At 53.1% G+C, this 13,070-nt stretch overlaps 1 protein-coding gene across 2 annotated transcripts; it reads left to right on the top strand.

Moving 5' to 3' along the window:
* The first annotated feature begins 3,440 nt into the window (after window positions 1–3,440).
* On the top strand, window positions 3,441–12,814 carry btbd8 (BTB domain containing 8). Of its 2 annotated transcripts, XM_048990019.1 has the most exons (7): window positions 3,441–3,742; window positions 4,544–4,610; window positions 5,156–5,688; window positions 6,981–7,071; window positions 7,229–7,365; window positions 7,495–9,276; window positions 11,259–12,814. In XM_048990019.1, exons 3-7 carry the CDS (start codon window positions 5,256–5,258, stop codon window positions 11,777–11,779), a joined length of 2,964 nt encoding a protein of 987 aa, XP_048845976.1. In that variant the 5' UTR covers window positions 3,441–3,742; window positions 4,544–4,610; window positions 5,156–5,255; the 3' UTR covers window positions 11,780–12,814. The 2 variants fall into 2 exon arrangements, with proteins under 2 accessions (XP_048845976.1, XP_048845977.1); XM_048990020.1 differs by lacking the exons at window positions 3,441–3,742; window positions 4,544–4,610 and adding an exon at window positions 4,623–4,785.
* The last annotated feature ends 256 nt before the right edge of the window (window positions 12,815–13,070 follow it).

The raw sequence follows: 13,070 nt of genomic DNA, 5'->3' as shown, positions 1-13,070 counted from the left end.
ACGTTCGCGTTTACCTGACTCCTGCACTGAGCGAGATGGAACGGAACGTGCCCAGGGTCTGGGACTGAGCCCATGTCCTCAGTGAGGCCCCCTAGGGGTGACCCACTCCACAGTTTCACCGCGGAGTCTTCTCGGGACCTGGCTGCCTCACCAACCCAGTGTGTTACGCCCCCTGGGGCACCCTGGTGTTGCCCAGCAACTGCCTTCCTGGGTCCTCAGCTCACGATGATGCAAAAAAGGACACACAGATGTATGCGTAAGGCAGTTTCCACAGGCATGGAAGGATTAACTAGTTGCTATCTACATATCACTATCACTGCTACTGTTTATTAATCTCCAATTGTTTATTTATCACTAACAATTTATCAGACAGCAATATATCGGTTTCTAGCACTACTGCACTACGTTGCACTTGCAGATTAGATGCCAAACTGAATTTTGGTGACGATATAGTTGAGCATAATCTGAAATCTGACATAGGCGGCTCGTCGGGAATGTTGGTCAGAGGAAAGAGAAGGTTTGACTGGGCCAGCAAATGTGGGGCGTCCACGACTCTCAGCCATTTTCCCAGGGAAGAGCCGCATAAATAACAGATCATGGACGAGGCCTCATCACACAACACAACCGTGAAAAAACCAGAATAGTTTGAATCTGTTCCAGACACCATGCAAACGTCTGTTTTCAAATAGGTGGGTTCAGCTGCAGCTATACAGTTTGCATGCATGGAGCCTATAACCGATTACCCAGAATCCTGTGTGCACGTGGAGTTTTATAAAGAAGCACGATCAAAGAAGCACTGAAGGTAACCGTGAACGGGACACGTGTGCAGCACTGCCGCAGCTGCACGGTACAGCTTAAGACGGCGGCATTCCACTGGCGCCTTGCATCACGTGCAAGCAGACACGAGGTCCCAGGAAAACACCCACAGCAGCCAGTTCCCCTGGGGGAGGAGTGGGAAGCATCAGTGGCGCGAATGGAGGGAATCAGATTCATACGGTCCGTTTCATAATGACCACGGACCCCACCGTGCTGAAAACAGTATGGAGAGACACTCCTACTCCTTTGGAAGTATGTGAGAGCGAGGATAGAGGAGCGTTTGTGGAGACCTCATCCAGGACAGCCAACAGCACTCAGACTGCGCATTTGTATTGGCTCCTGCTGTTTGGGAGCTCCTGTTGGCCACGAAGAGTCACAATACTGGAGGTGGGGACACAGATCAAAGGCTTCCCTTAAAGGAAGAGTAACAGCAAGATGGTCGGGCCCCGTTTGAGAGGGGATCGTGTTTGTGTTTGGTTTCTGGGGGCTGTAGCCTGTAGGTGAGGGTGGGGGGGGGGCAAGAATCCACAGGCTTTTTAGCACCGAGCCCCCTACTAAGCAGGCCAGGAAACACTCATCTTTCAATCAGCCACGTTTGCAGAAAGGTGTCGCTTCTGCGAGTCGCGGCGGACTTCCGACACCGAGACGACAGAGCGGGAAGAGCCTGTCCCTGTGAACGTGAATAAGCAAGGCACCGTACATCGGCCCGAAGCCGAGCCGCCGCTGTGGAGGGATTCTATGGCATTTCGGTTCCTCGCACCTGCTATCTGCTGCAGGCTGCTCCAGTGGGTCCAGGTGACCTCGCGGAGCATCACTTTGATTAGACACCCGAGGTTTCGGCGGTGTGATGGGAGTCGTGTGCTGATTCGGCTGTGGGCGGCAGCCTTCGGTGAGTCATAGCAAGCTGTGAAAGGATGGGACTGCGGGAAGGGGGGGGCACAAGCTTATTCAACTGCTTCCCCACCCCCGTCACAGAGCCTGGCATCGTAGAGGAGCTTCCGTCAAAACATACCGCTGATTTCGGAGATGGGAGGGTGCAATAACTGCGTTAGCTGCGGCACGAACATCCGTCTAGATTTAGTAATGGCTGATCCGATTAAGGCTGCGGTGATCCACTGCGAATCACCGGAAGCGTACAGAAGGGAACACGCGTCACAATAAGGAGGATCTACAGCCGCCGATTCACCTGGACTCCAGGAGCAAATCTGAATACCGAGAGGAAAGGAAAATCATTACGGGGCCACAGAATTACCTGCTGAGCCACACAATCCAAGATCATCTATGACAAAAATTCCCACAATGTAACGAGCTTCTTGATCATGTGATCGGTCTCAGACACACATACTGACATCCTCTCCCCCTGCCAACACCTGCAAAGCTCCCAAACTACAGACAGAACAGGAGGAGGCAGAGACAGGGACTAATAAGCAGGAAAGGCTGGTTTTCCCCTGGCTGTCCCAGCTCAGGGCCGGATTGACGTCACAGCAGATTCCCAGAACTCCCAGCTTCTCCTGGATCCAAGGGCAGGCTGGCTTTGATGTTTCTCACATTTTTATGGTGTTATAGGCAGCAGTAACATACAAACAGGAGCTAAATATAATTGAAATGCTCATTTGGTGATTTCACAACCGTTTCAGCTAGAAAAGGAAGGATTGAAAGCAAACAACAAAAACTGAGTCGACAACTGTGTGACGTTGTGCGATGCTGTGTGACGTTGTGCGATGCTGTGTGACGTTGTGCGATGCTGTGCAACGTTGTGCGATGCTGTGCGACGCTGTGACGTTGTGCGATGCTGTGCGACGCTGTGACGTTGTGTGATGCTGTGTGACGTTGTGCGATGTTGTGCGACGCTGTGTGACATTGAGCGATGCTGTGTGACGTTGTGCGATGCTGTGTGACGTTGTGCGATGCTGTGTGACGTTGTGCGATGCTGTGTGACGTTGTGCGATGCTGTGTGCATACCGCTGCAAAGGTGCAATTTTTAAAATGGATAAACTGGGGCTTGACTGACATGATTATCAGAGGTCAATATCCAGCCTAAAGTGTACAGCAAAGACTCTGGCCGTAGCTGGAACTCAGCTTCTGCTAGGGCAACCTAGCCGGCAATGATGATGGGGGAGGTTACCGAGGGCTAATGGGGAGGAAGTGAGAAAAAAGGCTCCACCCCCCCCCCACCTTGAGCTTTAACACCCCCCCTGGCCCAGTGCGGTTTGGCACAGCTAAAGCAGAAAGGCCCATTCTCTCCCTCAAGCCTCTCCCACCGATTGGGACGAGTTCTGGCAGAGGGATGGGGGCCCCACGTGGCCGCCCCGGACGTCACTGAGGGGGAGTTCGAGGTGACCCTCTCTGCAAGCGGACAGGCCCAGCGGCCAACGGACAGGCCAAGATCACTGTGTTTGGATCCGATGCGTGGCTGCGGTTTCAGCCGCTGGCCATTCTTTCCACAGCATTTCCGCCAGGGGGACAAAGGCACCAAAGAATTTTTGTTTGGATGGATTCCTGAAATATATCGGGTGCTTTCTTTTCACTCTCTGAGGTGCGAGACATGGGCCAGCGGCTCACGGACCCCACAGCCTCCTGTACTTATAAACAGGCACGAGAGGCGGAGCCTAAGCAGCCTTCAATCTCAGCTATGACATCACTGGAGTGAGCTTGGGGAGTAAGAAGATTCACGGGGGAATAATGATCCGTCGTCATGGAGACAGGCCTCCGAACAGCTGCTGATTCGCTCCTGCATTTCTCCCTCTCTCTCTCTCTCCCCTTCTCCTTCTTCCACCCTCCCTCTGCCGCTGCCAGTCTATGAGGTGTGAGGAGCAGGCAGGATACTCACAGCCACAGACCTCACTTCTCAGGACCCTGCGCGCTGTCGGCTGTGCGGGGAGATGGCGCCGTGTTCCGCAGAGACCCGGGGAGCTAACCCAAGCGGGTAGGTGCCTGGCGCCGTCTGGGGTGTTTCTTATCTATGCGGTTAGAGAATCGCTCGCTCCATCGGCTGTTTCCCCTCCTCCCCCCTCCCCTCTCGCTCACGTTAGCGAGGACGATTTGGGCTGTCAGTGTAGGTTTTCACCGGGCGGACATAGAGGATGCTGGGCAGGCGTCGCTGAAAGGGAGCCTGGGAGCGTGACGGAGGGCTTATCCTCCTCACGACAAGGGGGCGGCCTCACAAGGCAGCCCAGGCGCCCGCCAGACCCTCCATTGTGCGGCCGGCACGTTGTCAACGGCGACAGCCTCATTATTCTATTATTCCCAAAGCTGGCCCATTCTTCAGGGAGGGGGCAGGATGCTAATCCGGCGCTGAGATGTACCGCATATAGACGCGAAATGTGAATTATTTACACGCCCGCTTCTGCGATGCTACGTCCTTCCCGGCTAGTAGCAGCGAATCTGTGATCACATATTCGTATGGCGTGCAGGATTACGGTTTCTGGATTTCACCTGGTGCTCAGGGACACCCTAGAAGCTGCTCCTGTCCTACAGCAGGTTCCTCCTGTTCCTTTAGGGAGGTGTGACTTATGGATGCAGATAACTGACTCCGGCAGAGATTAAACCAGTGCCTGGTTGTAGTCGGACTCCACGCACGACGCTGGGGTGTGTTTGGTGGAGGGGAGGGGCTGGGACGGCCACAGCCGCAGTGAATCCGACGTTTCCCTCCCGATGCGCGGGGGGAATGCCGGGGCATTCTGAGTCCCCCCCCCCCTAATGGTGGCACACGTGATCTCGTCTGCAGTGGCTCCTGACCAAAGCGGCGGAGGGAGCGACGAGCTGAGGAGCCCCACTTCCCCAGAGACTCGCAGGTGGGTCGAAAACGCGTGACACCGAACTCCGCCGCGCCATAGCCAGACTGCGACCTACAGCCAAACGGTCACAGACCAAGACGAAGGACGTGGCATGTTATGAAGCCGTGCCAAAGGGCAACGAAGGGCCGGCGAGCGCCTCAGCAGGGTGGAGTGACGTACCTATAATCGGAAGGTCAGCAGTTCAAATCCCAACATCAGCAGAGTGATTTCACCACTGGGCCCTTTAGACGCCTTAATCCTCAGTCATTCCAGGGGCTCCAGCTTTCTAAAAATGTCCACCACTTTAGGTAAAGGAATCTGCTACCTAAGTATAACTGAAGTTAGATGCTGACTGGTGGGCCTACTCTGCGTCGTACTGGACCACTCCTGATTTGGTTTGTCAGAAGCTTCAGGTGAAAGCCTGTTTTCCAGGTGCTCCTGCGAAGTCCACAGACCCAGTGTGGGTGGGAGGTGTGGGTCTGGCCGGCAGAGAATGACATGAATGGCTGTGTAATGTGTCTCCTGTTATGAGCTCCTTTAATGTGCAACTCCCCCCCCAACAGTGTGGAATGAAAAGCACTCCCAGCGGCTGCCTCTGAGACGGACGCACTCGCGCCCCCTAGGGCACCCACAGCACGCCGCTCCCCTGGTTCTGGGGGGACCATGAAATCCGACGGGCTGGGAGGACCTGTACAAACCGCCGTGTCGGCACGGGCGGTCTACAACGGCGACAAGGCCTGGTCACCCAAACCTGGGGACACCACTCAAAAGGCAAAGATGGCTGCCAGACCTAAGCCAGAACTCAATGGTTCCCCCAAGATGGATTCCCCTAGGCGAGAGAATGCAGCTATGGGGGTTACCGCCGTGACCCCACCCCGGGAGGTCAATGCAAGCAAAGACAAGAAGCCCAATGGGACGAGACCCAGGGCCCCCGCCAGCTCTGCCACAGCGCATCCGAAGACCAGCAAGTCCAAAAAAAATGGCTCCGGGACAGAGTCTCCTCAGGGTGTGGACGGCCCACCCCCCCTCAGCACCCCCACCTCCGGCAGCGTCTCACCCGAGAACAACTCCAGCAGCCCCCGCAGCGCCACCCCAGGTTTGGAGGACTCACTTCGTCCGATTTTCTTTACTGCGTTAAAGGGGCGGGGCTCCAGTGTTGCCCATCCATTTCTGTCCCATTTTCCATGTGTGAAGCGACAAGGGCTACTAAGAATAGCCATTAGAGCATGAAATTAGTCTCATTAAAAACGCGCCGCCCTGGGGCTCTCTGCCCGATGGGGCCTTCTTGGGCAGTGGGGGGGGTGGGCAATATTTCAATGGGATTTTCGCTCTCCGATCTCATGCTCAAACACCACCAGCCTCATCTCAGCCATGACAAAACAGGGATGACCTGAAGGTCAGACGTAACATGCAGGCCTCTCATGGCCCCTGGGGTTTAACCTCTCTGTTCCGTGGGGGGGAGGGGGGACACGGGCGAATCCATTGTCCCACTGACCTATTGTGGGCTTCCGAGGTGGGGCCAGTAAACTGGCCCACTGGCACAGCCAGCAAACTGCCGGCAGGTCACTTTACCATAGATCATCATTTCTGAATGAGACGTCCATATTCACTCCCCCGTCCACAACAGCCGTTTTATTACCGGTGATGACTCTCACCCTTTGGTGAGAGCTGGCAGGGCATATTTATGGATGCTGGCTCGGAGAGAGAGCACGTCAAAGAGGACGTCTCCTGCCTGTTTGGAACACAGCCGGACCCGAGCAGGCCTGACGTGGGTCTGGTGGCTCGCCCCCCCGTGGCGCTGATGCCCCCCGTCTCATGAAATCAGAAGTAGAAAATCCATATGTGCATGTAGATTGATTTTATATTTTTTTTAGCAAACTGACCTATCAAACATGCAGCTGCACTCCATGTTTGTGGAGCTAAGTGCTTGTTTTAGCTCAGCGGATCAATACATTTCATTAAAAGAGGAAGTTATTTCTGGGCATTAATGTGCAGGGTAGTAAGTCAGTGATAAAACACAGGCTGCTGTCCATCATTGTTAGAGCAAAAATATTGTAGTATATAATACAGAGGAACAATATGCGTCCATGTGGACTGTTTTCCATGTAGAAAGCATTTTACCAAGAGTGTGATGTGCAGTGTGACTAAAGTGACACTCCAGGTCACTCCAAAGGCAGGCCTAGATCTTGTCTAAAGCAGTGTTTCCAAATCCAGTGCTCAGGGATCCACTGGCAGTGCACGTGTTTGCCTTACTGGGAGCTGGGAGGGAGCGAAAATGTGGATTGTCAGGCAGGAGGCTGGGAGGGAGCAAAACCATGAAGCAACTGTGGGTCCTCAGGGACCATATTAGGAAAAACTGCTCTAAACTGGTCTTATGCATAATTTCAGGACAGCGGTCAAAAGCTGTTGCCAAGGTTTCACCCCGATCCCCCGTGACCAAGACAATGCGGAAACCCTGCGATCCCACCAAGGCTAACAGGTAAAGGATGAATACTCAGCTTCAGACCCTGCGCATGACTAGACTCAGATGCATGGGAAAAGGCAAGGCTGACTTGGCTGCCCCACAGTGGTGAAAACTCTGAACTGCAAGACGGTGGTCAGCTGGTACTACAGCGCAATGTTATTTATTCTCACAGCACAACGAGCAGGACTGTCACGAAGGAGGCCGGCAAGGCCAAATCCGGAGCCTCAGGCCGCCCCTCCACGGCGGCTCCAGGTTCAAAAGGCGAACCAAAAGGGAGAAGCACACCCACCAACCCAGTAGAGAACTTAGGTCAGGCGTTACACAACCTACAATCCATGCATTACCGACGGCCAATGTGCCAGTCTCCGAAGGTAATGAATCAAGCTGACGTGTGTTTATCTGCATGCGCGTAAAGCTGGTCGGTTTTTCTGAATGCAGGTCCCAAGCCCGCCCCCCAAGCCAGCGGCACGCGGAAACCCTCATCCCCGCGGAAAGAGGAGATCCCCAAGCCGCCGGCCGGGGAAGGGGCAGCCAGCGATGCCAAAAAGAAGCCAGCCAAAGCTTCTCCGGCTGCCTCAACGACCGCCAATGGGAAACAGGCGAAGGCCGCCGCCAAGCCGGCTCCACTCGCCGGCGGGAAAAGCTCCCCGAGGCAGAAGGCTGTTGCTGAGTTTCCCACCCCAAAGGGGTCGCCCAAATCGGCTGGGCCTGAGAAACAGGCCTCCCCCGCACTCAAGAGACACTCTGCCAAAGGTAAGGAGACGTCCAGCCAGAGGACCCCAGCCGGCAAGCTAACAGGCCCCAACCCCCACATATCCACTGGCGAAGAGCAGCCAAAGGGGCCAGTGGAGCAGGCGGAGAAATCCCCAGCACACGTGGGAACACCCCGGAAGCCTGACGTAGCCACGTTAGGGCCAGGCCATTCTGCCGAGACCTCTGGCCGTGCGGGCAAGACTCGGCATTCTGGCGGGGGGGCAGAAAACCAGAGGAAAGCCCCAGCGGAGAATCATGCCGCTCGTACGGACACCAGTGCCGGGATTGCAGTGGCGCCGATGCCAGCCCCTGCCACGCTGCCAGGCCCAGCGAACCCACCCAAGGGCAATGAGCCGGCCAGGACGCCAGGCAGCCCCGCAGGGCCCCAGACTCCACCGGAAGACTTTTGGAGTGGCTCCCACCGGCAGGTCAGCCCCGAGTCGGAGTCCGCCAGTGCCGCAACCACCTCCTCAGATGACATCAAGCCCCGCTCGGAGGACTACGATGCCGGTGGCTCTCAGGACGATGACGGCTCCAATGACCGCGGCGTTTCCAAGTGCGGCACTGTCCTGTGCCATGACTTCCTGGGCCGCAGCAGCAGTGACACCAGCACACCAGAAGAGCTAAAGATGTACGAGACAGCGCTGCGGGTGGAGCCCCGCCTCCGGGCTCGTGACGCACCCGACCCCTTCCACGGCCACTCCACCAGCGAGGAGGAGGTGACCCGCCGCCGGCCGCGCTCCTGGCAGCGGCATGAAGATGCCCCCCTGGAGAAGGAGACCTGTGAGGACAACGCCGATGCCCTCACCGTGCGGAACATTCCAGACCACCAGCTCTTTTCTTCTGATGAAGAGGAGGAGACAGAGGACGAGAGGTCAGAGGTGGAGATCCACACGGAGGTGGCCCCGCCTGCTGCCGACCTCTCCCCACGCCAGTTCCAAGGAATCGTCAACCTAGCCTTTGAGGATATCGGCGAGGCGGACAACGGCATTCCCGCTTACCCATCCACCTCCAACTTTCGCCGCTCTGTCCTGCTTTCGGTGGATGAGTGCGAAGAGCTGGGATCTGAGGAGGTGGGAGTGCAGACGCCTCTCCACCGGCCCAGCACCGCCGCACCTGGCGACGTCTTTGATGCCACGTCCGACAAGCCAGTAAGGCGTGTGTGTAACTCTTCTGACTTGCCAGCGAAGAAGGAATGCATGCCAGCTTCCCCGGGAAGTGTCCTAAGAGAGGACAGGGAGCTCCCCCAGGAGGGGCAGCCTGCGGGGAGTATCGGGCCTGCCGACCAGCCCCCTGACCGTGAAGGCACCGACCTCCGGCCCCAGGAGAGACCACGACACTTGGACCTCCAATGCAGTGAGCAATACACGGACGGCTCCCCGCACAAGAACCCGCTGCTTGAACCCACAGACAAGAAAAAGGAAGCACAGCTGGAACTGTGTGAGCAACAGTCGTCTTCCCCAGCAGGTAATGTACAATCTTAGGACCCGGGCTTTCTGTGAGGCTCCTAAACGAGAAGCAGTCCATCTTCCGCATGACACAACCTCCCTTAAATACCCTGTCCACCACAGCTCAGGCTTAGCTTAGCCTCATGCTAACAACGTCGTTCTATCCTGCCCCTCGCGGTCTAAACATGTCTGCCCCCATGATCCAATAGTAAATGCTAGAATATATCGATAGTTGCTCGTCTGTGCATTTCACATAAAGAATGGCACAATGATTGCGTTGCCATAAAAGACATGAATTCCTCATTTATTTCACAAGACGAAAATATATATTCTTTAAGCTTAGCTGTTTTTATCGACACTATGGCGTCGTTAAGCCGCTGTCCGTTTAAAATGTAGGTCTGCAGAAACAGCAGGAAGGGTTAATCTTCTTTGAAACTTAACTAACTTTTTTCAGGAGAAACTTCAATTGAAAGCTTAAAAATAAAATAAAAATGTCTGATACGTGTTGCTCTCTCCTTACTAACAGTATCTGCATGCATGCTGCGCAATGCGCTGGTTAGTCGCATCTGGCGAGACAGAGCTGTCTTATAAAAGGCTTACCAATGCACTTTGATGTATCATACAAAGCATTTAAAGATTTGCACATTTGTTTTTAATACACACCATGACAGTCAGTCCTGCACTCCAGTGAATGTCTTGGAAAATGAGTCTCTTAGGCTGTGGTAAAAAATAATAATAATAAATTAAATACATGTACTTTGTACTTCTTAAGAACTCTGTTTATGCGAGTAATGAAGTCTATGTACGCTAAGCGGAATTTGTCGAAAAAGGGAGCAAATATGTGCGCCGCGCGGACCGCGTATGTGCGTGCGTGCGCGTGTCCGCGGGGACCAGGTCCCTCGCTGTCTGTCTGACCTGTTCAGTCTGTACTGCTCCCTGGATTTCCTGCATGCTGACTTCTATCATTTATGTTATCTGTTGCATTTTGAGCCCCCAAACAGTGACATGCGTCTGAAGTAGTTTAGAATCTGTGTGCAGTTCATTCTTTTGTTGGCCATTTCCTTTATTTCATTTCCGTTGTTTCTGCTACAGTGTGGTGTTTATAGCTAGTAGATGATCATCTTCAAGCACAGCAGTTTTCACTGAATGCGGTAGTGTTCTGTTTTTCCCCTGTTTTATTTTACTGTTCATTTGTGGTGCTTAAAGCGTGTTATATTTGATGTGCTTTAGACAGATGACAGATTCTGCCGTGTCTCTTTTTTCGGTCACGCTTTCGCCGCTCCATGCTGCAAGGTGACGGGGCACCAGCTGCTTTTGGTTCTGTAATGCAGACAACCCCTAACCTTTAGTAAAGCCTTTGCCCAACCGCTAAACCCCGTCCCCTTCAACCGAATCAGACGATCGGTGTATCTCTTAGCCAAAGCGGGTTCTGAAATGGCGATTGTGCTTCTCCATGTTTGAAAGAAAGAAAGAAAAAAACATAAAAACGCACAGATTCTCAGAGTACCATGAAGCGGCTGAAGAAAGAGACATTCAGACTGATTCTCTGTACGCACCTTTACGGCAATGCAGTCCACTGGCACCTGTTAAATAGAGATTTTAAGTATTTACAACGATGGAAAGCATTCGCAGAATCCTGCGGTGTCCTGTAGCACCCCCTACAGACAGAACTTTGTAATCACTGTTTAGTTTTTTTTTCCTATTTCAAACTACAACAAATGGCCAGACCAGGCTAACCCTAACCCTCTTAATTAACTAATAAATGCGATCTATAAATGGAAAGAGGACTGACCCGTGGTCCGGTTTGTTGGCGTTGACCATGAAACCCTCGAAATGCAAAGTGGACTAAGTTACTAAGGGTGCTAAGGGTGAAACTCCCGCTTGTGTGGGTCCCAAGCAGTGGCCCCGGTGCTTCAAATCCGCTCGTGTAAACCATTTTAGAAATGTTCACAGGCGACCAGAGTGGCTCTGACATTGTGTAGTATTGTCAATTGCTTCCAGGGGACTTAGATGATTGTGAGAAACTGGATCAAAGCAGCACTTTTGACCGCCGCCCGTCCAAAGTCCTATCCCCCATTTATGAGACGGACACGGGGGAAGCTTTTGAGCAGAGCATTGTTGGCCGGCGAGAGGAGGAGAGGGAGACGGAGCAGGCGGCCGTGGAAGAGGAGGAAGGCGGAGACGCCGAGGACTCCGTGAGCAGGCATTTCGCCGAGCGGGACTGGACGCTGCTCCGTCAGCTCCTCTCGGACCAGGATTCGAGTCTGGGCATCATCACCTGCGTGCCCGAGGACCTGAACCTGGCGCAGTACCTGATTAAGCAGACGCTGGCGCTGTCACGTGACTGCCTCAGCGGCCGGCCCCTCCCCTCCACGGAGCAGGAGGCTTGCAAGCGGTGGGCGGAGCTTATCTCGCCGATGGAGGACTCCACCACCAGCATCACGGTGACCAGCTTCTCTCCGGAGGACGCCGCCTCCCCTCAGGGCGAGTGGACCATCTTAGAGCTGGAGACACATCACTGAAGTGGGCGGCGGCCCAGCCCCCGAGGGCTCCGCCCAGCACTGGGGGCGTGGCCTCTCCCCCAAGCCCCCTAACACTGGACCTCATGTTTAACACCCTGGAATAACAGTGGACAGTTACGTTTTTGTTTTCCTTGGAAGCTTTGTTCGCTTTCTGACGGACGTTAGAGCAAGAGCCAGTCGCTGCACCTCGTCTTCTCGCAGGTATCCTGCCAGCCAGCACTGGGCACTGAAGGAGCTTGTTGCATGTGCATTTTTTTGTATGTTTAACTGTTTACTTGGTGTTGCTTTGACTTAATTGCCATCAAAAAGGTGTGTGACACCCCCCCCCCCCAACTCATTGCAGCGGTCTCCCGGGTACGTCTCATCAGGAAATGAGAGAATGTGTGGTTTACATTTTGTTGGTTTACGTTCATTGTAGTATTTAAGGAAAAATAAAATGTGTGATTCTCAGAGGAAAGCAGCCAAATTAAACTTGGTTGTCAAGTGTTTAGCGGAGAGGCAGAGTTTTCACAGATACGTAGGTAGTGGTAGAAGCCCCTGCTACACCGCAACACACACCGCGACAGCACGACACACCCTGTGACACACACCATGACACACACACTCTAACCCATCCCTGGCACCCCGGTTTGGAAAGACGCGGCTCAGTTTCGGCACAGAACCCTGGGCTCCAGTTCCTGATACGCACCGTGGGTACAATGTAATGCAAGAACTCATTTAAATAATGAATTGTCTTTAAAAAGACTGCGAGTCCTGAGCTGCCGTTAATAATTAAAGCGTCGAGGTATTTAAAAAATGAAACGAGGTTAATTTATTTAAATTAATGTTAATTTATATCAAGATTAAATTGCAGAAAAATTGGATTGAAGCTTAAAATAGTCGCTCATTTGTTCACTGTTGTGTTGAATCTTTTTCTGGCAGAAATGAATTTATCATGTCAAGAACAATAACGGCAGTGTATTAAAACGACGAAACTTTGATTGGTTTCTGATTGTCTTTATGTTCCAATGTCATATTAAATTTGCATAATGTCTATTTTTGCTCTAGTTTTTTTTGTTTGTTTGGAGCGCTTCAGATTGACGTAACGAGGCCGACACATTTTCTCTGAAATATATAGTATTGTCGTGTAAAGTCTACGCGTCTAAAACCAGATAAATTATGTTTCAGTCGTTAGGTCACATCGGCGGAGTGGATCTCCTGCTTTCTGGAGTCGTTATTTGTGTCATTGTGAAATTATTAATAATCAGGGGGGGTTTGCTAGAAACTGATGCATGGGAGTGTAAAGTAAAAA

The sequence above is a fragment of the Brienomyrus brachyistius genome, chromosome 21 (assembly GCF_023856365.1).
Source record: "Brienomyrus brachyistius isolate T26 chromosome 21, BBRACH_0.4, whole genome shotgun sequence".
NCBI classification, from domain to species: Eukaryota; Metazoa; Chordata; class Actinopteri; order Osteoglossiformes; family Mormyridae; genus Brienomyrus; species Brienomyrus brachyistius.
Note: the sequence above shows the minus strand (reverse complement) of the source record. Positions and strands in the feature narration are given on the sequence as shown.